At 38.5% G+C, this 27,410-nt stretch overlaps 1 protein-coding gene across 2 annotated transcripts; it reads right to left on the reverse strand.

Moving 5' to 3' along the window:
• Positions 1–4,909: 4,909 nt before the first annotated feature.
• LOC128228356 (CD109 antigen-like) lies at positions 4,910–27,410 on the reverse strand. Of its 2 annotated transcripts, none has more exons than XM_052939638.1 (35): positions 27,267–27,410; positions 27,002–27,060; positions 26,435–26,598; positions 24,968–25,156; positions 24,449–24,519; positions 21,896–22,021; positions 21,415–21,454; positions 21,226–21,310; positions 20,841–20,958; positions 20,332–20,556; positions 19,966–20,110; positions 19,458–19,606; positions 17,711–17,809; positions 17,484–17,546; positions 16,108–16,296; positions 15,730–15,894; positions 15,464–15,583; positions 15,191–15,260; positions 14,588–14,723; positions 14,246–14,363; positions 12,325–12,438; positions 11,334–11,447; positions 10,880–11,008; positions 10,161–10,299; positions 9,872–10,048; positions 9,331–9,572; positions 8,971–9,045; positions 8,528–8,717; positions 8,175–8,377; positions 7,299–7,454; positions 6,816–6,878; positions 6,357–6,466; positions 6,011–6,158; positions 5,711–5,816; positions 4,910–5,180 (listed from the first exon to the last, which is right to left on the reverse strand). In XM_052939638.1, the coding sequence occupies exons 1-35, from the start codon at positions 27,285–27,287 to the stop codon at positions 5,098–5,100; spliced, it is 4,401 nt and encodes a 1,466-aa protein (XP_052795598.1). In that variant the 5' UTR covers positions 27,288–27,410; the 3' UTR covers positions 4,910–5,097. The 2 variants fall into 2 exon arrangements, with proteins under 2 accessions (XP_052795598.1, XP_052795597.1); XM_052939637.1 differs by having other exon boundaries at positions 27,246–27,331.

Raw genomic sequence — 27,410 nt, forward strand, 5'->3', positions numbered from 1 at the left:
GAGGGCCACCTTACGCTAACCCACTAACCACACCATACTGAGGGGGAGGACCATATTCTAGTGTTGTTATAACTTGCGGCCAAAACCAATTATATAACGATAATATTGTTTGTCAAAATGAATTGTATCACATGTGTATATTAAATACAATAAAAACACTCTACTGAACCTTACGTTCTTTTTGTGAATGTGCTCGCATATTGAGATATGTAATACAAAGTCATGCCCTTAAGATATGTCTTAAAACAAAGCCCCTCCCATAATACTTGAGGTATGTACATATATTGTTGTTATGATTACATTTTCCCCTCTTTATTGGAGATTCACTGAATTAAAAATTCGTGTGGATTGTGTCCGTCGGGTTAATTTAAACATTTTATATTTTTACAATGTACAACGATTGTGAAGAAAGTTATGATAACTTATACTAAGTCGCTCTTGTTGGCACGATGTTGCGCGAGAGTGTGGTCTTGCGTTGTGGGGCAAACCGGAGTACCCGGAGATAACGCACTTGTCCGGCTTGGTGACCAATAACCAAGTTCACAAGCGCCCAAGCCGGGAATCGGACCCGGGTTGCCTTGATGAGACGTGCGTGCGCTAACCACTACCTTAACCGGACAACCGTCGGGTTGTATCAAGTTCTTTTGTATTTTTTTATCCTTTAAAACTTCGACGAATAAAATTAAACTGCCAATAAAAAATACCACTTGACCCATTGTTTATTTATGTATTTCACTTATATATTATGTATATAAGAGTGTCGACCCTGACCGCTATGATACACCGGATTCCGGGACATATAAGGAAGTATTCCGGATGCCGAGGTTGGGTACACCGGATTCCACTGAAAGAGCAGACGGGATTCACATTAAATATGAGAACTAGAAAATATAACTGACGGTAATATAATGTCTTTCATTGCAAATAAATCGGCCATTTTGCTTTTCTTTCAAGAAATGTACGCTTCGGGGTGAAAACATATATAGCTAGATTCATGAGAAGGGGCATGCTTCAAATTATCAAAGCGAAATAAAGAGGATATTATGATAGAACACTTTTCTGATGGCCCGTATCACGTCGATTTCGGTGTGTAAACACGTATCCGTCGGGACCGCAGGCTGAAGTCTGTTATTCATTGACTATGACACTAATTTTCACGTAAAACGTGTATTTTACATTACGAAAACGGAAATTAAAATGAAAATAAAAACTACCATCACGTGACGTCATCAAATGGCAGATAGTTTCAAACACGGTATAATTGAAAGGGTGTATATTGTTTAAGATTCGTATTTAAAAATCTTTGGTCTATCATCATGCTTGGTTTTATGTTGTAATATATTATAATGAAATGTTGTTGCGGTCGCCTTTTATAATATACATATGTCTTCACAAAATGTAAATAAGTAACATATATTATCAAACTGTATGATAAGTATATGTAATTCGACTAGGGTTAAGCTGTTCTGTGGTAATAGTTCTATTCTTATTTGCAGACTGTTTTCTGTGGTGATAGTTCTATTCTTATTTGCAGACTGGTTTCTGTGGTGATAGTTCTATTCTTATTTGCAGACTGGTTTCTGTGGTGATAGTTCTATTCTTATTTGCAGACTGGTTTCTGTGGTGATAGTTCTATTCTTATTTGCAGACTGGTTTCGACTCTGTGTTCATTTCCCCCTTTTTGATTATTAAGATTTATATTAAAACCTACACCACATCAAAGAGAAAAAATAGTTTATGGTTAGAACATTACTTTAAACAACATATTTTATTATTTGAAATCATTCAATGCATTTAACTGTCACTTGAATTTGAATTAAAAAACAACAACTAAATAACTACTTGAAATCATTAATTGCATCTAACTGTAATGTGAATTTAAATTTAAAAAAATAGTATAACATTATAAAATATCTCCGTCATGTGTTACACCCAACAACCCAAGTTGGCTTAGTGTCCAACCTGAGTGCAGATATGTGAAGGTCTGAGCCTTTGGCCGCTCGATAAATACCAGTTCAGTTACACAGCAATACATAGTTATATAAGCCACCAGATGGATACATAAGCGTTGTATAATAAGACATTTATGTCCTTAAGCCGATTGTTCAGCATTTCTTTTAGCGAGATTAATTGACTTAAAAATCAAAAATCGTGTGAACAGAATTAGGCTTGTTCATGCTGAAAATGAAAGCTACAAGATGCACGGTCTTAAACGGAATAGACGAAAACGCTACGAGACAGAAATGTTGTTTCTCTTGACATGTTTGAAACAAAAACTATGAAAACTATGATCGCAAAAACGACTAAGTAAACAAAGATTTTGTCTATCGAATTGGATATCTTTTGTATTGTTTCAAACCATAAATACTGTGTTATGCAAAAGCTATTGCCTAGCAGTTGTATTATGACCGAAAAAAATCATTGCGGATCTAGTAAAGAAGTGCGGGCCTCTGTAACGACAGAAAATAGGCGAATCAGGCTACCATAGGCTATATTAAAAACTATACCAAAAATATATCCATTATGTATTTCATGCAGGTTGCTAGCACACTGGTGGGCAAGCATTGCGCTTTATTAATTAACTTAAGGCACGGGCCTGCTCAAGTATAACCGGGTCCGTATTTGTTTTGTTTATTTTGAACTATAATTCAGAAGTATGGGGCTGTATTCAGACGGAGGAGATAGAAAGAGGGCTCCAAATGTCTCTACAAATTCCTTGTTCTTTTATGGAGAGCTAGGCAGATTTCCATTATTTACTGCGCGACATATTCGTATTATTAAGTATTTTCTCAAGTTACACAATGAGAAACGAAGATAATTGTATTATCAGGGCAATACTTGTACAGCAATACTGGTAACTACATGATGAACCACAAAGTCTAAACTGGGCCACTAAAGTAAAAAATTAAATATCCTTCAGTCATCCGGGTTTGCGGACGTATGGCAATTTCTAAAGTATGTGAGAGTATTTTCGTGCATTTGCCCCCATGCTTAAAGACAGATTACGAGATGTGTACATAACAGGTTGGCGTGCTTCCATGGAGACAACTTCATCCTTGTATTTGTTTAAAGAAATAAAGGAAACGTTCAAAATGTCAACTTACATTGTTTTACAGGAACATTTCAAATATAGAAATATTTTAGCTATACTCAAGATTGTCCTCCAATATTTTAAATATTGAACTGGCGTTTACCATGTGCCATTATACGGGGTTTATGTTTAAACCTTTGGATACCGAGCTTGTTTCTGTAGTTTTTAATATAACTATTGGGAGATATAACAATATTCAAAGACAAGATAGGAAATGTACACTGTGTAATTTAAAACGTTATCGAAGATGAATTTCGTTTTGGTTTAGTCTGTTCATTGTATAATGATATAAGCCAGAAATATACTCCTTGATATAATGTCAGAAATCCGGGTATGTTAAAATGTATATCATTACTTAAGTCTGATAAGAAACCTCTGTTAATAAGAGTTTTTTGTTTATAACGATGAGCTATATGTGCGTAAGTTAATTAAACATTATGTTAAGTTCTGTTCTGTAATGCAGGGTACTTCAAAACTTCTTCGTAAAAGTGGTATTCCATACTTCTTATAGTTTCGAGTTAACCTATATTATATATCATATAGGTTAACTCGAAACTTTAAGAAGTTATTAAATTATTAATTATTTAGCTCCATTGTGACGAATTTTGTTTTATATGGAACATGTTGGTTAAATTGTGTTTAAATTGGAATACATTTTCCAATATTAAACCTTTTAATTAAACTGTGCTGTGTAAATGTTATCACTTTGATTTAAACGTGTACCTCTCATTCCATGTTTGTCATGTTAAGCTCACTATCTTGTGATTGCATTGCACCTTTGCTCTGGATTCATTTAAGGGCGGGCCATTTTTGGCGGGGCATTCAAGAAAGCATGTATGCGCCCGAAATGAATTTCAATCCTGATACACAAATGTATATACAAGTTTTCAGCACATCGACTGCTACAACCACCTGTATGGGTAGCTACACTGGACACTGTTACAACCACCTGTATGTGTAGCTACACTGGACACTGTTACAACCACCTGTATGGGTAGCTACACTGGACACTGTTACAACCACCTGTATGTGTAGCTACACTGGACACTGTTACAACCACCTGTATGGGTAGCTACACTGAACACTGTTACAACCACCTGTATGGGTAGCTACACTGGAAACAGTTACAACCACCTGTATAGGTAGCTACACTGTACACTGTTACAACCACCTGTGTGGGTAGCTACACTGGACACGTTGACTGTTTCAACCACCTGTATGGGTAGCTACACTGGACACTGTTACAACCACCTGTATGGGTAGCTACACTGGACACTGTTACAACCACATGTATGGGTAGCTACACTGGACACGCTGACTGTTACAACCACCTGTATGGGTAGCTACACTGGACACTGTTACAACCACCTATATGGGTAGCTACACTGGACCCTGTTACAACCACCTGTATGGGTAGCTACACTGGACACTGTTACAACCACCTGTATGGGTAGCTACACTGGACACTGTTACAACCACCTGTATGGGTAGCTACACTGGACACTGTTACAACCACCTATATGGGTAGCTACACTGGACACGTTTGGGTGAGATTACGTAACCTTTCTTTTCCCGCGGTTTAACGAGTGGCATATTGCCAAAACCTGTCGTGTACTTCCTCCACGGTACGGCGTAGAACATTATTTTCTAGTCCTTCGAAACCATTGAATATGTATTATTTGTTCTAGTAAAAAACGTACCATTGTCATCGAAACCAAGAATATTGCTTTCATACTTCGAAAGTATATATATATATATATTCTGGTGTGGGGTCTGTCTTCTAGAATGCAGTAAAACTCAATTATATATGTATTTTAATGCATTTCAAAACTTCCAACATATCAACGAAATGCAAATCGACAAGTGATCGTTAAATTAAAAATAATTTACCAAAACAAAATGTGCGCATGTACTATTGTTTCTATTTTGTCTTATGTCCTTAATTTAATTACAGTATCCATTAAAACTATTCCACGTTAAAATACACAACTGTTCCACATTTGGATTTAACAACCAAATTCCCTGTCAAGATCACACACTGTCGCATTCCCCAACAAAGCCGGCTGGTACATCACTGTCACGGCGTTTGCTGTAATGAAAATTGAATTTCATTATATCATTTTGAGGTCGACGCAATCAAATATAAGGCTAACACGAGTATGTAGCCGCAGTTGTAATGAATGAAGACCGATAAGCCAAGTTATAGTAAGCATTATATGGATATTGTATGGTTAAAGTGTAACTTTGATGAACAAGCCAACAGAATGGCTCGAACATGTTAATTAGCCTATAAGGGGACGACCATCGTTTAGTTTTCAGATATCATTTTAAATTACTTCAGTACATGTATATCGAGTTGCGAATGCGAAAAGTGTCATTTAATAAAGAAGAAGATAGAAACTTTTCGCTTTTACCCCACGTTATATTCCAATCAAGTCAAGCGCAACAAAATGCTGTATAGGAAAAATGTTTCGAGTAAGTAGACCCAACAATAACATTTCAGTGTTTGCGTACTGCATATTATCTCAGTCCAGAGTTTTCCTTTAAAGCCTATGAGAACCACATTCCAAAAATTGGTTTGAGCATCTTAAACAACGGAAAATGATAGATCTTATTTACATGGTTCGTAATAGTCGGAGAGGGAGACAACTCCAGGTTGTGAACCGGCCACCAGCCCGACCCGCTGCATCTCAACTTTGAAACATGATTCTTCATCAGACGGTACCTGCAAATAAAATTCCTTTTTAGGCAATACATTGTGTCATTGTTTTATACTCCGCATTGCCTATATTTCTACTGTATGCAACTTGAACCATTTTGCATTTGGCATTTAAAGACCTTAACACGATCGTCAATTGATACGTTTGGTCTGTATGTTGGAAGGAAATAAGCATTATAATGTACATCTAGTTTTCGTACCTCGTCAAAATAATAGTTTTGTTTGTTCTTGATAGTTTCGACGCGCTTAAAAATGGTAAGGTCAGTGATGGAGAAAGCCCCGGGCTCGAACCCAGACAACAGTCCCAACTCCAGGAGCGCCATCCCGCTACTTCCCGTTCCCAGCCACCTGTTTATATGATGGTATTGATACAGACATACAGACTGGCTAAGTCAAAACATTAAATGCGTGTTTTTATATCAAAACAACACTGTTTATGAAAGAAGGAAACAACTGTTTACATTCAAATCTTTCATACAATGTTCTTATGTGTAAAAGACGCGTTCATTGCAACAAATCAATTTCAACAAAAATGCCTGTTTTGACCTGAAACAGAGTGCGAGTTTGAAGCCATTCATCGTTTCATCCGTGAATTTCAGACTGAGCTCAAACTTGGGTTCTGTTTTCACCATCATAACGTTGTACGATACTGAAATCTAAGGAAGCTCGGAGGTGGGTAATGTTGAAAAATATAAGGTATTTAGTAGAATACATTAAATGCGGGGTTTTGTATATTTTGTTTCATGTTATGTTTTACTTTGTTATCTGATGATACCATTTTGCAATGGAAACCTCAGGGACAAGCCCAGTAGCATGTCAAACTTTTAAACATTTAAGACCTAGTTGAGCAGCACATAAACAAAAACTCCAGGGTTTACCACCTTTTGTTATTATCAATTTGTATGAACATAACGTCAATACGGCTGTTGAGCACACACACACATGTAATGTTACGAATGCATTATCCGTTCCATAATTATGTAGATGATACGTGAAAGGTCTAACCTGTGCCAATGCTATCCCATCGCCACGGGCGTCAAAACTGATACGATTCGAATCCGAGGGTGCCTATATGCAACAACAACAACATCAATTTATGAAAATGGATTTAGGCGTTCATTACGTAACAATTGTAGAATATGCACATACATCGTTTCGATTAGCATAGTTTGTTGATTACAGAAACAAGGGAATTGGTGGAGCGAAGATTTCTCAATGTTTAAGAGCAAGGAATGTTATCCGCGAACGAAACCAATTACAACAACAATTGCAAACAACAACAACATCAATTTATGAAAATGGATTTAGGCGTTCATTACGTACAAATTGTAGAATATGCACATACATCGTTTCGATTAGCATAGTTTGTTGATTGCAGAAACAAGGGAATTGGTGGAGCGAAGATTTCTCAATGTTTAAGAGCAAGGAATGTTATCCGCGAACGAAACCAATTACATCTTAATATACGATTAAGCCACATGTAAATACCTTCATGGTCTGCATAACAAGGGCATTTTCTTTATTGATTTTAAACACTTCGCCATATCGAGAAGGACGGACCGTAACTGCCACCGTCATATTTAGGTCGGGGGCGTGAAGCATCGCTGCCATTCCGGACAACGCCTGCAGCGCTACAACCGTGTCCTGCAAGCAATGATACGAGTTTTAACATCTTTACATCTTTAGATATACTTATTACTTTAACTTATTACTTTTACAGGTACTCAGTTAATTTTATGTTTCAAGGCCGTGTCTTTGCAAATGTTTTAAGGCACTTTAAAATTCGAGCACAAGGTTAGAAACAGTACATTATGATTCATACGCTCTTCATCGTAACGCAATTTTCATTGGAAAAATAAGAAAAACGAATGCAACGATTCAGTATCTATCATTTAGCCAGTGTTTAAAGCTGGACCCAGCTTCTTTTACAGCATGAGTCTGAGTTTGAAACTAAGGCTCAGAAAAGTGTATTCTTAAACATTTCAAAATATCTTTTTTTGTAATAAACTGTCACAAAAGATAATTGTACGATCGTAGAAATAGTTATTTGTAAACATGTATAGCAGTATTTGGCATTTTTTTCTCTTTTTAAAACCGATTTTACGACGCGGACACAAGACGTTAGTGAACATGGCCCATGTATTTACTCAAAGACTGTCGTTAATATGTTTTTACATCTTAAAGATAATTACAAAAATGCTTACACCAAAAAACGTCAAATATCTTATGATTGTGCTTTGGACATTTTAACTATAAATCGTCAAACTATAACTTAAAGTGTATAATAACAATGTTACTTCATTCTTTCATACTCATTTTAAAATTAAGATGTCATCGTCATAAACAATATCATGGTAAATGTACCTGAGTTGACCCGAATCCGCCGAATGGGTTTCTCTGTTTGGTGAGCCACTTGACGACCATCAGGCCATCTGCGACTTTTCCTTTCCCCGTGTACAGGAAGAGGACGTACGCTGTTGTCTCGATATCGCTCGTGCCGGCACGGTGAGGGAGCGGGTCCGCCGGAACTGGGGACGCTGCTCCGCTTGACCAGTGCACCATACCGCCTGGAATCAAGTAAGTTATTAATCATAATTTCATAAATAGCTGCCGATGCTTTATCCCATTTGAAGAATCGTTTAGATTAACATACAGTTGTAATATAGAAACAGTATCATGTAAGCGCTGCAATGAAAATAACAAAAAATCCCATCCACCTTCTTCGATTCTCTTGTTCTGCAACTTGACCCATATTTTTTCCAGTTGCGTTTTCCTTTTGTCAAGAAGAAATGCGTATCCAGAAATAGCTAGTTCGTACGAGTCTTTCATATCGTCAACATACTTCCAAAGTTTATCTAATGCACTGTCTATCACGTCGTTGAAAAATGTCTTATTTGAACCAGAAAACTGAAAGAAATATGCCTGGCAAGTTAGACTGAAACTTATTTTGGTACGCGATTACCACTACTCAAATATAAAAAAAAATCATATAACAACAAAGATATTAATAAAGCATTTCATTACAAAATTAATAAGGATTTTTCAGTAAACGTTTGAAAAGGTAATGATGTCTATTTGGCGGTAAAGTAATACATTATGACGGATATACTCCGCATGGTGTGCCAGTAAATGTACTTCCTTATAGCAACTGTAGACCTACCCCATTCTCCTTCGCTTCGAGTAAACACGTCAACACGTACGCATTTAAATTCCTCTGACTAGTAGATGAACGGCCCTGCAAGTTGAATGAATAATAAACAAAACAATAAAAAAAGAAGACGCGTTCACATCACAAGGAACTCTTCAAGTTTTAAGAAAGACAAACATCGACTCCGTTCTATAAGTATCGTCCTGTTTGATTTCGTAATCATGTAGTGTATGCAATATATATACATGCATAGAATTTTTTTCATGAAGAAAAATAGTCCATAAGCCTGAGATTGAGACAACTTTTATATCGAATACAAAGTCATTAATAGCTGAACAGTCCAAGTGAATATATGGAAGTTGTCAAGCTCACCATCATAGCGGTATGAATAACCTTTCCGGGTTCATTAAAGGTCGCCTTTCCTTCCTCATATTGATCTAGAACCCAGTCTATGGCCCTTGTTATCACCCCAGGATCCACGTAAATATAAGCACTAGCTTGGGCGAACGACTTGATGACGAATGCAGTGAGCCATGTGCTGCCCGATGGGTCACTGTTTCCAAACGCACTGAACGAGTTGTCATCATGCTTGTAGGTTAACTCTTGCTGGTATCCTAAGACAAACATCATATACGTACATTGACTAATATATTAACGGATATTAATTGAAAAACTCGAACCATAATACGTGAAAAGACAATATGTTTTACAGCAGCCGGAACTTCTAAAGTAATCTTCGTGGTAATAATTTACCAGTACCGTAGGAAGGGGTCGACAAGTGCCACTGCAAGTATCATGATAGTTGACGTATTATCATATTTGCGTAATCGCTTTTTCCGCGTGAAAAGTGGATACTATTTATATGTTTCAATACGTAACGGAAAATAGTATGTTTCCATAATGCAGCACATACCGACCATCATATACCCCTTAGCTTTGTTGAGAAGAGCGGGTGTGAGGGCCTCTATAGCCTCAAGGTACTTGACCACCACGATGTTGGGCACCAGCGTGATCATGTTCTGCTCGCCACACCCGTAAGGCATCTGCAGCAGATCCGCTACGCCGTTAATCGTCGGCCCCATCATGTCACCTGCATGGTGTATGGCTTATTTTACTTTCAGTTTGACTTCCAAATACATTTATAACAGCTGATAGTGGCAATTCTTTAGATTCAACGTTTAATATCCTTCAAAGGAATGTACCAATGAGTGAGACTGCAATGTGGACGGAGTCTGCAACAGCATCTTCTGGCACGATAATGTCAACTTCCTCTTCAAAGGTAGAGGCGTTCCGTAGTTGAATCAGCATTGATCTGGCGTAGCTCCTCGACACACCTTCAGGCTAGGAATGGAGGCGATTGTCATTTTAAGTATTATTTAAAGATACACTCTTACTTCCAAATAAGATTTACCACTATTAATACAATTGTTTTAATATACCAAAAAGGATGTATAAATGTCGAAAACAATGGTTCTTATGAAGGATTCAGAGTTTAATTCGAAAGAAATGTGCAGAAAATACGGTATTCTTACCTTATGAGACGATAGTGAATTACAGTAAATCGTTTAGCACTCGCCAGTCATATGATAGTTTTTGCGTTTTCGGCTATTAAATACACGGTCACAATCTTGTTATCAGTAGTTCATGTTTTCAATAAATGCATTATTTAGTAATTAGTTAAAATAACTCAAAAGTTCTGTTTGTTATACATGTGTATGTATTGATTTTGAATAAGAGTATCACTTTAAGGAATAAACAGAAATAACTCTGGTATAAACGACTTGGTCAACTCCAAATGCATAAAAATGTCACTGTGTAAACTTGTTTCGGAGAATCTATAAAAGATGTTAATACCGTAGTTTAAATCAGTCGTTCGCACCTGTTAAAAAATAACTAAAAACGTATATAACTATTTGCATACCACGACTAGAAGCGGTTTACGGACGCCGTCCCCTGCTCTGGAGGAGACGGCGCGAATTTCGACGTCAAATGTTCCAACAGAAGTCGCTTTGATTGGAAAGCGGACGGCAACCCCGCCCCCAGGGGCAACCTAGAACGATTGGTGTTTACTTGGAAGAATGGACAACTACATGGATTGTAATGTAAACAACTAATGTGAAAATCAAATGTGATAGTTAAAACAGTTGAGAGTAATTCATACTTGCAGATTTTTTATTCAACATTTCCTTCGAACGAATTGTAATATCATGCCGTTTTTGTACTCAAATGAGTTTAAATGAACCATGAAAATGTATGCATGTTATAAATAATCCATATGGTTGTTTGTCGACAGCTGCTCGTAATATTCCTAAGGAATTGATGTGTATTATCAGAAAGTTGCATGTTCTGTACGTAAGCTCATTTAACTTACTCACCGTTATTTTGTGAACAATGTCTTTCTGGACAAACTCCAGTCCTGAAACGCCCTCGTTATCACGTTCGACCATTATATTCGAGAAACCGTTAGATTTTTTAAGCGTTACTTTTACCTGAAGAAAAGTCCAGTAGTTATATGTTTTGTTACGTATTTTCTGTAAATACCCTAACCTTGTAAGTGTACAGAAATACCAATACAGCTGTTGAAAATAATGAAGATAAGAACTTTCGAAAATAAGCCTTTATATCCACCAATGAATAATGTGTTTACTTCATCAAAGTGAGTACACCCGCGTTATTAGTGTTCGTTCTTCTTCATTGTCCAAAACACGCTTTAATATGGTAAGACTGCAAACCAAAATGAACACCGAATTCAAACAAAATTGGTGAACGAGGTGAAAACGAGAGGAAGGAGATGTTTTCAGTGCTTATTGTTTAAAGATGCACTCTTACTCCCAAAAAAGATTTACCACAATAGTTGAAATATACCAAAAAGCATTAGTAAATGTCGAAAACAATGGACACAGAGAATGAAGGATACAGAGTACAGAGTTTAATTTGAAAGAAAGGTGCAGGAAACAAGGTATTTCTATCTTATGAGACGATAGTAGATCACAGTAAAGCATTAAGCACTCACCAGTCATTTAATGTTTTTGCGAGTTCAACTATTGAGTACATGGTTACACTCTTGTTAACAGTGATATATATTATCAGCAATACCAGGCATCAGTATTCTGACATTTACGAGAACGACTCGATAAAACGGCAAGCTTATATTGAACAGTGGAACATTCCATTATATAGTTCTATGTTTAGCATGAAAAAATATTTTGTTTTAATTTTAGGTGTGTGTAAGATCAAAATTTGCTTCACTTCTGATCAAAGAAAATTTATTCATCTCGTGTTTGTGACATTCGTCTACATATTGACTGCTATGGTAATTTGGTAAAATAAATTTCGATGTAACACCAACGTTTGTTATTATCCCACCTCTATTGCAGTACTGAAGTAGTTGAAGACGTCCGCCTGCAGAATGACCTGCTCTCCTCTGACCACAGAATAAGGCAGGTCCAGACGTACAAAGAAACGCAGGAACGCCTCCAGCTGTTGAAAATTGCAACATACCATATGGTCATAGTTATAGGAAAGGCGGAGAAGGGGAGAGTTCATAAAAAAGAAACTAGGACCTAATATAAAATATTACACATGCTTCCCCTGCCTCGACCGACCCTCAACAACCCGCCCGACCTAAATCATTGTATTGCTAAAATTGTGAAGAAAGTTTGTACAACCTGGCTTTAAGCAAAAACGGTCCGTTTCAACCCCGTACAAGAAGTATTCGTTCTCCCTCGCCTCGCTCGCTCGAGGAATACAAATATTATCATGCACAGATTTGTTTTTCTACTTGTATGACCGTAAATATCCATATAAGTTGGCGATCGTAACATAATAAACATAAATAGGTTTTCATTTAAAATAACGTAGCTGAAAAATGTTTCGTCATTTTTGTTACTGTAAGTATAATTGCGTTGCATATATATGCCATGGATTATTTCAAGGTTATATACATATCTGATTAATATATCAAATGTATTTTGCATGAAACAAAGCCCTGAATAATTACTAGATAAACCACTTGTATATGCATTACGTAGACCAAAATGAGAAAAGTATAGTTCATTATTGGGTAGAGACCCAAACCCTCTTTTCTTTTCAAAAAGCATACTGTTATTACCTGACCTTTTACGTTTTGAGTTTTTAAGTTTTACCTATATACTGTAAGATTTGACAGAAGTGAGACATTCGTGTGGTCTGATCGAGACATAACAACAATTAAAGTTAATGTTAAACACATTGTGAAACCGTGTGGTCTGATCGAGACATAACAACAATTAAAGTTAATGTTAAACACATTGTGAAACTGTGTGGTCTGATCGAGACATAACAACAATTAAAGTTAATGTTAAACACATTGTGAAACTGTGTGGTCTGATCGAGACATAACAACAATTAAAGTTAATGTTAAACACATTGTGAAACTGTGTGGTCTGATCGAGACATAACAACAATTAAAGTTAATGTTAAACACATTGTGAAACTGTGTGGTCTGATCGAGACATAACAACAATTAAAGTTAATGTTAAACACATTGTGAAACTGTGTGGTCTGATCGAGACATAACAACAATTAAAGTTAATGTTAAACACATTGTGAAACTGTGTGGTCTGATCGAGACATAACAACAATTAAAGTTAATGTTAAACACATTGTGAAACTGTGTGGTCTGATCGAGACATAACAACAATTAAAGTTAATGTTAAACACATTGTGAAACCGTGTGGTCTGATCGAGACATAACAACAATTAAAGTTAATGTTAAACACATTGTGAAACCGTGTGGTCTGATCGAGACATAACAACAATTAAAGTTAATGTTAAACACATTGTGAAACTGATCATATTTCTAAAATGGCTCACTACGTCTGTAACATCTACTTGGCTAAATCTTTAAATTTAACGTATTGCTAAAAATGATAACGTAATTGAGCAACTTAAGCATTATTATGATTCTTTATCCATCGGACCCAGATTCCAAAACACCTAATCCTAGGAAATTCAGCCTTCACATACAGGTTCTTGTTATGGTTTGCAAAACTTATATAAAAAAGTATTCATGGACACACCTACCATCACACTCAATCTATATGGAAAGGGAATCAGTGAATAGTTTAAGTCTGACCCTGTTCGTAAATCTCGACCAATAAAAATATAAAAATATCTATAAAGAAAGCACAGGTACGCACAGGAGAACATTCACGTTAGTTGGAGGCGGAAAAGTGCGTAATACAATGACTATTAAAAGAGACACGTTACATGTGTCAGGCGGTGCTGAGACAATCAACCATCCTACCGTGGCCGTTTTGGGGACGATGCCAAGGCCTGACTTCCGGTGAACGGCGAATGCACTGGCGACCCAGGAAGTGATCGTGTCTGGGATCGTAGCCTCCATTTTCGCCTCGCCACGGGAACTGGAGGCAAGGTGATTAGTGTTTCAAATGGCAAAGAAAATAAATTCAAAATGATTACCCAAAAATGTCTGTTTTATAACTAACTCTTATAAAAAGTTCATTTCCTCAAACAGACCTCAATGTTGGATTTAAATAACAGTATGCAATAATGTTTTACGAATAACAAGTATTTTAGAACTAGTTTGATTATTTGATAGCATGAATACCTACGGCAGTTCACTTACTTAGCTACGGCAGACTCGAAGATCCATGTTTCTGGGAACTTGGTCCTTACCCGCGGGTTGGACGGACTGTCCGCTTGGTCATCATCTAAAACTTCAGCCTCGTTTTTCATCATCATCATCATCGGCTCAGGCATCCCTAGTTCAGCGGTTATAATGGTTTACATGTATGTGTTTAAGAGTATTAACATCCTCCTTAGCTTGTTTCGAATATGACACACTCGGAAGCGCTTAGTGGACTTTCAATTGACATGTTCATGTTTTCAAAGCTGTGTTGTTTCACATGTTTTGTCGAAAACAAAACTATGAAGAAACGCAACTACGTGTTTACGTAATATACAGTGTTTAAATTATGAATTTTAGGCAACATATTACGGGAAAAGATGATTGTCTTAAATGGTTCGATACTATTAGCTGAAATTGCATTTTATTCGTACTTTTTAACTCAAAATCAATGGCATTGTGTTTACAATCGGTTATCCATATCATCTTCAAACAACGTGTGGTATTTACCGCCAATCAATTACAAAAATGCTTCCTAAAATTAAATGAGTAATTTAAAGTAAAGTTTAATGTAATAGAAATTTCATTATTCATAGCACTTACCACCTCTGTAGTAATATAGCTGTCTCCATGAATAAAGGAAGGCATCTGTTATGACCATTAATCCAGAATTCTGAAGACAAATCTTTGCATGTTTACTGATTGTGGAATTATAGGAGATAATAATAATAAGTGCGTGTTTTTTATGGTGATGAAACGTCTGCTAGTACATGTTTCAGTATGGTTTGATACAAAGACAACTTGCAATTAAACACAAACAAGACACTTCTTTAAAATAAACCCTCAGAAGTAATTGGTGTTTCCTAGTGCTCGAACCTGAAATATTTGCGTGACGTCACTTCCGGTGGTTGGCACTGGGTAAAAGTGGCGTAAGCATATGAACCCCAAACAAGGCGACGGACGAACTGTGTCGTATGATTCCACTTCTTCCTCAAGCTGTGGAGAAACGTGGTGTCAGATGGATATGCAAAAATGGAATAAACTTTCAAAGATCGATTTGCAGTACAACGTACAGCCTTAAACGAACCCAACACAGTTTTAACGACTAGCATAAAGGCCACAACATGGCTTAAACACCGTACCTGATTAAAAGTGATGTCATTTCCCGATTTCAGTAAAAGAACGCTTTTATCTACAGTGAGCACGTTGCAAAGAGAACCAGCATCAGCTTTCACAGTGATTGTGACGTCATTTCCGGGCTTTCCGCGCTTTATCCGCCGACCACGTACCATATAATCAATGTCAACCTGTTCAACACAACAACACAATATAATAAACAAGTTCAATATTCAAGGGTTTTATAAGAAGAGCGCCTGCCAACTCAATGCCGTTCATGATGGTCGATCAAACGCACGAAAAAGTAAGCTGAACATTAGACGAAGTCATTTTAAATCTTCATGGCTCCAAAAGCATTCAAATATCATGTCATGATAAACTATAATGTTAAAAGTTAAACACACCTGGTTTTTTAATAGCCCATCTACGTCAAACATTACCGAATCCGCAATGACCTCTGCATCATGTTTGACGTAATAAACGATAAGCCGCGATAACGGGGCCATTTCTGACGTCATCATTACGCGCAGCCGCTTACGTGTCGTTCGCATGTTAAACTTACCGGAAGTTACCACAATGTTCTTCGATACAATCTGCAATAGAAATAAAAATTAAAAAAACTCTGAAAAACGATAAAAGCAACTTTACCAAACTGAATCAGTCGCACTTAAGATATATTAAATATACTATTCCGTGAGTCCGCATTTGTTGCAGCATGAAAAGTGCACCAATGATGGCCAATGCACCGTCGTTTAATTGATACCTTTTTATCTATTGGACGAATGAAAATTTAGTGGGTAGAGCTCTAAAAGACTAAAATATTAATTTGGCCATTTGGTCTTAAAAGGTAAAAAAACGATATAATAGCACTAATGTTATGCCAGTCGTTCGGTGCATTTGAATTTGCTATACATAATTACCCACGTGAAATATGGGGTTCGACTATATCAACTCCGTAGAATTATTTCATTTGAAAGTTTATGGAAGATCATTGAAAGATACATCGCATTTCATTCAGATGAGACGTTAATATTTGTGGAACGCATATGTTGTGTTGTCACTTGGTGGGTATCTCTATTCATGATTATTTGGCCTGCTCTGTGTGCTTTTTAACAGGATATTAATTCAATACCTGTATATATTTTATATAAATACTACTTCCAACGTATACACAAGCGATAGTGTACGTGTTGATGAAATATGGTTTATATTTCATCAACACGTACACTATCGCTTGTGTATACGTTGGAAGTAGTATTTATATAAAATATATGTACATATCTATAGTTATATAATGGTACTCAGCAAACACATATATATTAAATCAATTTGTTAGAAGTAGTATCTTTACAAGCACTAGCTGATAGAAATAGAGAGTCATTTTACTGGGTTAATAATGTTAAAACTTCTTAAGAACTTAGGTTTAATAATACATATTTATACCATTCGACGTTTTTGTTTTGTTGTATCCAAGAAAAAAAATGAAGATATGTAGCATTTTGCGTGTAAATGTCTGTATCTGACATAGATACCTAGCACGTTATGGAAAGGGACCAACGCCTCTCGATGTTTAATCAACGAAATTAACCATACAACTATGGTTATAATTGTAAGCTGACTGCTCTACACTAAAATAAGAAATTAACCACGCGCATTAACTATTACGTATACTTGACATATATGAAAAGTGTCTGACTACACAACTGTTATGTTCTTTTCTATAAAACATAAAAGAACGCCTTTAAATACTTATAAAAGACTGACATATTAAACCACACACCATGAAATTGACCACAATTCTTTTCTCTGTTGCCTCAACTCTAAACGTGCATCTTTTACCTGCCTAAAACAAAACAAAACAAAACGAGCATGAACTTTTATCAAGTAAAAGTGAAATAATTTAACATTTTGATATGATGTCAGTCATCGATTTGAAACGTTTGAAGTGCATTAATGTCAACAATTGTTAAGAAGTCAAGAAAATGAGGAACATATTTGAATCCGTACCTTTGGTTTGCTTGTTCTGAGGCTGGCCTGGATATAGGTCCCACTGCTCGAGTGGAACTGGTCAAGGTATTTCGTCTGAACTATCTTTTTGTACACAGCCTACAAGAAAGCTTAAACAATTTCATACATAAAAACATAATATTTACAATAATTGAGCCGCGGCTTTACCTTTACAATTTTCTTACCTTTATGTTTCATAGACGAGTTTATATCCATATATGAACTTTCATCCAAACCAATACAAATATCTCGACACCAACCCCTAACTCATTCTCAAGTCCCGCCCAATACCGGTATTTCGTCTCGAATCCACCCCAATATATGTACATTTGTGTATCTCCACCTAATACCCGTTACTATGCTCAACCAAATCACCCGTATCTAAGTTCAGCCGCGATACCTGTATCTTGACTCCAACCCAATAACCGTATCTCGACTACACCCTCATACCCGTATCTTGACTCCATCCAAAACCCGTATCTTGACTATATTCGAATACCTATGCTCACCCCGATACCTGTATCTTGGCTCCAACCCAATAACCGTATCTTGACCACACCCTCATACCCGTATCTTGACTCCATCCAAAACCCGTATCTAGACTACATTCGAATATCTAAGCTCACCCTGATACATGTATCTTGGCTCCAACCCAATACCCATATCTTGACTACATCCCCATACCCGTATCTTGACTCCATCAAAAACCCGTATCTTGACTACATCCGAATACCTTAGCTCACCCCGATACATGTATCTTGGCTCCAACCAAATACCCGTATCTTGACTACCCCCATACCCGTATCTTGACTATATTCAAAACCCTTATCTTGACTACACCCTTAGCTCGACCCGATACCTGTATCTAGGCTCCAACCAAATACCCGTTTCTTAACTACACCCCATACCCGTATCTTGACTCCATCCAAAACCCGTATCTTGAATACATCAGAATACCTAAGCTTAACCCGATACCTGAATCTAGTCTTCAACCAAATACCCGTATCTTGATTACACCCCATACCCGTATCATTAATTTACCCCCATACCCGTAGCATGAATCCAACCCAATACCCGTAGCTCGACTCCACATCCAAATCAGTATTTAGACTCCACCCAAATATGTTTCTCAACTCTACCCCTATACCTGTATCTAAACTCCACCCCTATACCAGAACCTCGACTCCACCCCTATACCAGTATCTCGACTCCACTCCCACACCAGTATCTTGACTCCACCCCTATACCTGTATCTTGACTCCACTTCTATACCAGTATCTCGACCCCACCCCTATACCAGTATCTCGACTACACCCCTATACCAGTATCTCGACTCCAACCCTATACCAGTATCTCGACTCCATCCCTTTACCAGTATCTCGACTCCACCCCTATACCATTATCTCGACTCTACCCCTATACCAGTATCTTGACTCCACCTCTATACCAGTATCGCGACTCCACCCATATACCAGTATCTCGACTCCACCCCTATACCTGTATCACGACTCTACCCCTATACCAGTATCTCGACTCCACCCCTATACCAGTATCTCGACTCCACCCCTAAACCAGTATCTCGACTCCATCCCTATACCAGTATCTCGTCACCACCCCCATGCCTGTATCTCGACTCTACCCCTATACCAGTATCTTGACTCCACCCCTATGCCAGTATCTCGACTCCACCCCTATACCAGTATCTCGACTCCATCCCTATACCAGTATCTCGACTCCACCCCCATACCTGTATCTCGACTCTGCTGATGTATCCCGGCGAAGTGAAGCTGATTGGCACAATCCCATTCCTCGGCACATTGACCATTTCTGGCCCGATCACGTGGGTCTGGGACGGCGCAGCCGTCGGCTGCGGGACCGGTGGGAACCGTTTTGGGACTAAAATGTGTTATCAAACTGTTATCAACCTACATTTCACACGTAAACTAAAGGAAGAATACCATGAAAGTGAAGGAAGTGTATTTTGTTTACAATCATTAAAAAGATAATGAAAAAACAACGGGGTCAAACCTAAGGTTTACCAAGATCCTTTTTAACGGCACAGTGATCAAAGCCAAACAAAAAGTCTATCTAGAAACTTATATTAGATAGTTCGTCTTTTTTCTTTTAAACTTTGAATACATAAAATTGTGTATGTTTATTCATATAATTCCGTGCGATTATAATGTTCTTTTCAAAAAGAAAACCAGTGAATACGCTAGCCAACTAAATCATTAGCTTTATCAAACGTAAAATACGTTGAGGTTCCAATTCGGGAACGCCAAGTCCTGGAGTGGGCGGCGCTAGTGTGGGTATCTTAGTGGTGTAATACATGGTGATCGTAACGTTCACCTGGGCGCTCTTTGTTGACAATGGCTTGTCGTCTTGGTCCGATACAAACGCCTGCATCAATAGAATATGAATAATGTATGGAACATGCGACATTTAGAACACATTCAAGTTTCATGTGGGAAGTGGTACTGATGCAATACAATGTCCGTATTTGTTTTCCTGTTCTTGTTTACAAATAAACGGGATCATCCATGGAATTATTTCTTAACATATGTATCATTAGGTACAATCATTATTTTTTGTATAATCAATGAGTAACAGAATAAGCTTACGTATGCAGAATACGGCAGTCCCGGTTTGAAGTTAGATGCCCCTTCTAAAAACACCATTTTTTCGTCCCTTTTAAAGAGGCGGATATCTGCAGACCCATTCCGGATGTTTTCAGTGAGTCCTTCCTCTACTTCTGCAAAGAGAGTGTAGGTTTCGCCATTCTGCACCCCTCCCAGGGCCTCCGACAACTGCTCCATGGGGATCTGGAACTGGTAGTCGCCGTTGATCTACGGGATGAGATATACGCTAAATTCCTCGTATTGTGTAGAGAATATGATATTAACAATAAGGAAATCCCACGTATTGTGCAACTCCATATGCAACCAAACAGCATGTATGAACCGTAGGTAAAACAAGAGTTACATACATGCAATTGCCCTAGCGATTAGCACTATTATATTTTAACTTAAATAGTTAGGTCAGTTGAGAAATCAAAGTTTTCATACTCCAAACAACTACCAAATATTTTCAAACGATTATCACATTAAAAAAAAGAGTCAATAAATCAAACCTTGAATTTGTGAAGGAATATCTGCTTGTCGCCAGGAGGACGTAAGTAGAACCAGTAGGGCATCTGTTTACTCACGGTCAGGGTCCCGTTACCCTCCACACCTTTACCAAACGTGTACCTGTTACCCATGGAAGTATTCATCATATTTTATGCTTTATAAAACACTCATTAATTAATCTATATTTTGAAGTATCCCAAGTCTAAAGCGAACAAATGTTTGATAAGCAAAATAACGTTCCTTGCCTATTGTTGTTATGAACTTTTGAATTGAAACCAGAAGCTAGTTAGTTAGAATTAGTACCATTAACGCCATGAACTATTATTATACGGTGTAAATGCTTTCACAACTCAGACTACGTGTCCATAAGCAAGAGCTCGTGCATACTTTGCCTGAACACTGCCAGTGAGATATGTGTCTGATGTAAGCCCATAGCTCGGTACCGTCACTGTAACCTCGAACTTCGGTAGCACTGTAGAAAAGAAAAAAGGATAAACGAATTAACCGCCCATTTTTTTTTTTTATTTAAATATACAATTACAGGAACAGTTCAAACATGCCAATATATGAACGCACCATATTCTGCTACTGTAAACGTTTTCTTCTCACTGCGGTACTGAAAGAGAAAGGTTTATACTAGTGGTGAAATGGTAGATATTCGCTGAAACTACTTCAAACCTCTTTTTCTGTTGCAAACAACATTAATCAGAACTCAAACCCTACTTAACACAACTACGTTGGAAAATTAACAATGATATTTTCTATATCAATTCATCGATCGTTCCACTTCGTCATCCGCAGTGTCAAGTTAGCACAGTGGTTTGCGGATTGCGTCAGGAGAAAAATGATAGAACTTGGTCATCAAGCCGTAGGTGTGGAATTCCTCCGGGTTTATTGTGTTCTCGACACACTTAGATCATATCATAGCATAAAATCGTATAAAATTGCATTTTTTATAATTTAATAATAATGTCTTTTGACACAGTTGTAAAATGAATAAGCTTACACTAAACTATTGACAGGAATTACCGAACTACAATTCACGACATACACTTACCGCAATGTCCACCTGTATTGTCCAGTCTCCCAGTGGCAGACGGTCAGCGAGCTGGAGACTGCCCTGATACACACCCTGGTCGCCACTCACGTTCAACCACTGACCGATACGGTTCTCATGCGGATCCTAAATAAAGTGAAACACGGGTGAGGAGGAGGTATTAAACTGTTAAAAAGTTGTAAGTGACTGCCCGAGCTAAATGACTTCATAATGGCTTAACCCCAGTCCAGTTTTAAGACAAATTTAGAGTGTGAGAGTATTATTATTCAATATTGACCATTATTTTAACCAGTACTCAGTTTTTAGATACAACACATTGTATGTTTTTCGCAATATCTCTTTGAGATAGTTTGAAAGAGAAGATTGATACCATTGAGGAGGGGGAAACATTATACGCTGGTAAGAACATCTTCCTCCTTTGTCAAATTTCAATAAAATTTGTGAGAGTGGTCTAGTGGTATATGTCTCCGCCTCTCATCTAAGAGTTGTGGGTTCGATCCCCAACAGGGTGAGAGTGGTCTAGTGGTATAGGTGTCCGCCTCTCATCTAAGAGTTGTGGGTTCGATCCCCAACAGGGTGAGACTGGTCTAGTGGTATAGGTGTCCGCCTCTCACCTAAGAGTTGTGGGTTCGATCCCCAACAGGGTGAGACTGGTCTAGTGGTATATGTCTCCGCCTCTCACCTAAGAGTTGTGGGTTCGATCCCCACCTGGGTGAGAGTGGTCTAGTGGTATATGTCTCCGCCTCTCACCAAGAGGTTGTGGGTTCGATCCCCAACAGGGTGAGAGTGGTCTTGTGGTATAGGTGTCCGCCTCTCACCAAGAGGTTGTGGGTTCTATCCCCAACAGGGTGACACTGGTCTAGTGGTATAGGTGTCCGCCTCTCACCAAGAGGTTGTGGGTTCGATCCCCAACAGGGTGAGAGTGGTCTTGTGGTATATGCCTCCGCCTCTCACCTAAGAGTTGTGGGTTCGATCCCCAACAGGGTGAGACTGGTCTAGTGGTATAGGTGTCCGCCTCTCACCAAGAGGTTGTGGGTTCGATCCCCAACAGGGTGAGACTGGTCTAGTGGTATAGGTGTCCGCCTCTCACCTAAGAGTTGTGGGTTCGATCCCCAACAGGGTGAGACTGGTCTAGTGGTATAGGTGTCCGCCTCTCACCAAGAGGTTGTGGGTTCGATCCCCAACAGGGCGAGACTGGTCTAGTGGTATAGGTGTCCGCCTCTCACCTAAGAGTTGTGGGTTCGATCCCCAACAGGGCGAGACTGGTCTAGTTATATAGGTGTCCGCCTCTCACCTAAGAGTTGTGGGTTCGATCCCCAACAGGGTGAGACTGGTCTAGTGGTATATGTCTCCGCCTCTCACCTAAGAGTTGTGGGTTCGATCCCCAACAGGGTGAGACTGGTCTAGTGGTATAGGTGTCCGCCTCCCACCAAGAGGTTGTGGGTTCGATCCCCAACAGGGCGAGACTGGTCTAGTGGTATAGGTGTCCGCCTCTCACCTAAGAGTTGTGGGTTCGATCCCCAACAGGGTGAGACTGGTCTAGTGGTATATGTCTCCGCCTCTCACCTAAGAGTTGTGGGTTCGATCCCCAACAGGGTGAGAGTGGTCTAGTGGTATAGGTGTCCGCCTCTCACCAAGAGGTTGTGGGTTCGATCCCCAACAGGGTGAGAGTGGTCTTGTGGTATAGGTGTCCGCCTCTCACCAAGAGGTTGTGGGTTCGATCCCCAACAGGGTGAGAGTGGTCTTGTGGTATATGCCTCCGCCTCTCACCTAAGAGTTGTGGGTTCGATCCCCAACAGGGTGAGACTGGTCAAGTGGTATAGGTGTCCGCCTCTCACCTAAGAGTTGTGGGTTCGATCCCCAACAGGGTGAGACTGGTCTAGTGGTATAGGTGTCCGCCTCTCACCAAGAGGTTGTGGGTTCGATCCCCAACAGGGCGAGACTGGTCTAGTGGTATAGGTGTCCGCCTCTCACCTAAGAGTTGTGGGTTCGATCCCCAACAGGGTGAGACTGGTCTAGTGGTATAGGTGTCCGCCTCTCTCCCAAGAGGTTGTTGGTTCGATCCCCCAACAGGGTGAGACTGGTCTTGTGGTATATGCGTCCGCCTCTCTCCCAAGAGGTTGTTGGTTCGATGCTCCAACAGAGTGAGACTGGTCTTTTGATATATGTCTCCGCCTCTACCTAAGAGGTTGTTGGTTCGATCCTTACCAGGAGTCCTTTCTTATGACTCTCATAATAGGCACCAGTACTTGCTACCTCCAAGGTAAAAGACTCGAGCGTGATTTAAGCTATTAGCTTTCGTTACAAGGTAAAAGGAATTTTGTATTAACTAAACTTAATTTCAAACTGTTCAATTGTTCTGTTCAGTAAGGTTGTCAACTTGGCAAACATTCGTGTTTCGTGTCAAAATCTTAAATGGTTTTCAACTTATAACCAACTTAAGTGTTGAGCACATTCAACAAGACAACTCCGCTTCCATCGCTATGGCAACGGATGTCTTTTCGAAAACAGATTTATGAGAGAAAAAAGAACAGACAATGCGACTCATCTTACGTAAATGAAGATGTTCATATTCTGATCAAGTGTATCCAAACTGGGAAGGGTGCTGAACGCCCGGAACTGCACTGTAAAACATACATGTATAAATACATTCGTATAATAAACGACAGAAGGGGTCCCGAGATATATTATCATTTTACACTATAAACACTTACTTCTTACTTCTTGAATAGTATAATATAAACGTGTGAAAACTAGAGCTAGTATTTTCCAGATATAGGACTACAAGTATGTGAATAAAAAGGGTAATTTTATGATATTCTATATGTGTAGCTATAAGAGGTTATTGACAAAAGTAAACCTTAACCCCCAAATTCAGAGTGGTAACCCCATCACTGAGTTATAATGATACATGTACTTTGATATTTGTGTAACTAGTGTTTGCTGTTTTTGGAGGCTGTCTCTCGTCGAGAGTCTTCTAGGCCTTGATCAGAATCATTGTCACGGGCTACTGGGTCTGCCCCTGTAGTTTCCATTTTAAGGTGACAAGGCAAATGTGTCTCGTGTATTTACCTAGCTGCCCGGGCTTGTAGATGGCCTTGTCCGTCTGTATGAAGATTGAAAATCCTTTCTCCATGTACTGAAGACTAGATGAGTTCCGGAATAGCTCGAGGTCGCCGGAATTGCCCGTCAGCGTCATTGTATACTCGCCATCGGGGAGAGAGACAGGCAGAGATAACACGAGCTTCGCGCGGTACTCGACTAGAAAACAATGTTAACGTTTTAAATCAAAATAACCATTCATTATTTGTATCCAATACTTATCATTATATCATCCTATATAGGAAGCGGATACCCATGTTTTCCAAGACACTCGGTCGGAATAAATAATGGTTCGGAGACTCAGACAGTATCGCTATGTAATTGTTAAAGTTAATTTAGTAAAAACAGGCGGAATAGATGACTTTCGTTTCCATGACTGACCGGTTCATTTGTAAAAACAACAACATACTCGTATATAACTTTACTCAGGACTAAGTTGGAAGTGAAACGCACGATTGTGTTCGAGATTTTAACGAACTGGATTGGTGGACGAACTTTGTGGATATAATTCGAAAAAAAATAATATTAAGGCTTCTTGGCATTTGTATAATGCCCCAAAAACCACTGATCAGACAACGTATTATAACAAAAAATTCGTCGATTTGTTGATGATAGCCAACACTTTTTACCAAACAAGTATGCTAATCCATCAATGCATAAGTAAGGTATAGCTCGGACACGAGCATGTGTACTCTGACATTAAAATGTCTCGTGTGACCTGGACCTCTGAGGTATGGATCCGGTTTAAGGTCACTGCACATCGTCTCAATTTGTTCAAGTTATATGGAAATCCATCAATGCATAAGTATAGTAAGCCCGGACACGAAATGTTACGAACAAACAGACAGACACACAGACAAGACGGCCGGAGAGAGCCGGAGAGACAAGACGGACGGACTGACGGACAGACTGACAGACGGACGAAGAGTATTTCTGTAATACCTCCCCACTCTGTGGCGGTGGAATAAAAATGTTAACAGGTTATTTGCTTTTTTCCGACCCAACAAATTTTCACGCACAGTCGTTTAGTACGCATCGTTGTTAAACGAGATTGGTAGCAGAAGCACCAGCTTCGCCTGATTATCGGATGGAAGTGAAAAATATTAAGATAATTATGCCGTTGTCTGATAATCCTTTGGCCCAAATATTCATATTGTCGAAGACGGACAGCGTACGCATGAATGATTTGGGGTATTGTTTATCGGGAGACCCAAAACGCCAAACCATTGTTTGTCAAGAGGAGAAAGACGGTGCCGGAAATGTTTTAGACTTGATCATAGAACGAAATTCAGTATCAGTTGTTGTCATTACCACCAACTCGGTGCATTCAATATTAACTGCAGGAACGCCATATACTTGTGAGAAGTTGCTTACATATAAACATATTTAATAGCATACAATGATTACAGGGAATTTATCAACACAAAGTTAACGTACGTCGACTCAGTTGCACAGTGTCACTAACGACGTCTCCCTTTTTATCTTCCCTACTGATGGCGGCGGTCACCTCAAGGTCGCCTTTGATTTCAGACAGTTTCGTGAAGTCAACCGTAAACTCCAGTCCGGGTCGCACACTGGCCGGACACACCGCCATGTATTGTCTTAATAGAAAGACGTATTTAATAGGTTGGACTGTATGGATGGTCAATGCGTGAATACAGCATAATATCAATGGGGTAATGTGTTGGCAAGACATACGCTTGTGCATTTCAGGAAACAAAAATATTCGATTGAAGCGCTCTCTTTGGCGACAATAAAATCGGTGAATGCGTTTAATTTGAACATACAATTTGCTGGTTATTATAATACGAATAATTACCAACACGAAGACAAATGATTGATTAACTTTAAGGTGTTTGATTTTTTTTTTCTTTTAAAAATGATAAATAACGTAGCTTGTTTTCAATTCATATGTGCATGTTAAAAACTTTATATATTGTAATCGGCCATTGATATCAGTAACCGCGGTTTAAAGTTATTTTCGAATCATGTCATTGCACTTACTTATAAGCCTTTGCCTGTTCTGCCCATAACGCAAAAATGGTGAAAAGGAGGAGTTTCATCTGTGTTGGATAAGAATCAAAATATGTTCAAATACAAAGATAAGATAAAATACATTTAATTTCCAACCATTGACCATGTTATCTAGGCAAATGTATGTCGATTTAAAAAAATAGCCTAGTACAGTTATTTCAGTATGTATATCTCATTAATTAACACGTAGTATATTAGATATGAAACAACTTACTCTGTTTATTTTGAAACTTACATTTTGGCAGCACATACACATCCATCAAAACGTTAATACTGTTTAAGATAAAATGCACTGATGTTGTGTAGGCAAATGAAGTATATGATTATAATATGAACTTAATGAAAATGGGTTTTTACACTTGAGAAGCATGAACATTCG

This window comes from Mya arenaria, chromosome 3, assembly GCF_026914265.1.
Source record: "Mya arenaria isolate MELC-2E11 chromosome 3, ASM2691426v1".
Taxonomy (NCBI): Eukaryota; Metazoa; Mollusca; class Bivalvia; order Myida; family Myidae; genus Mya; species Mya arenaria.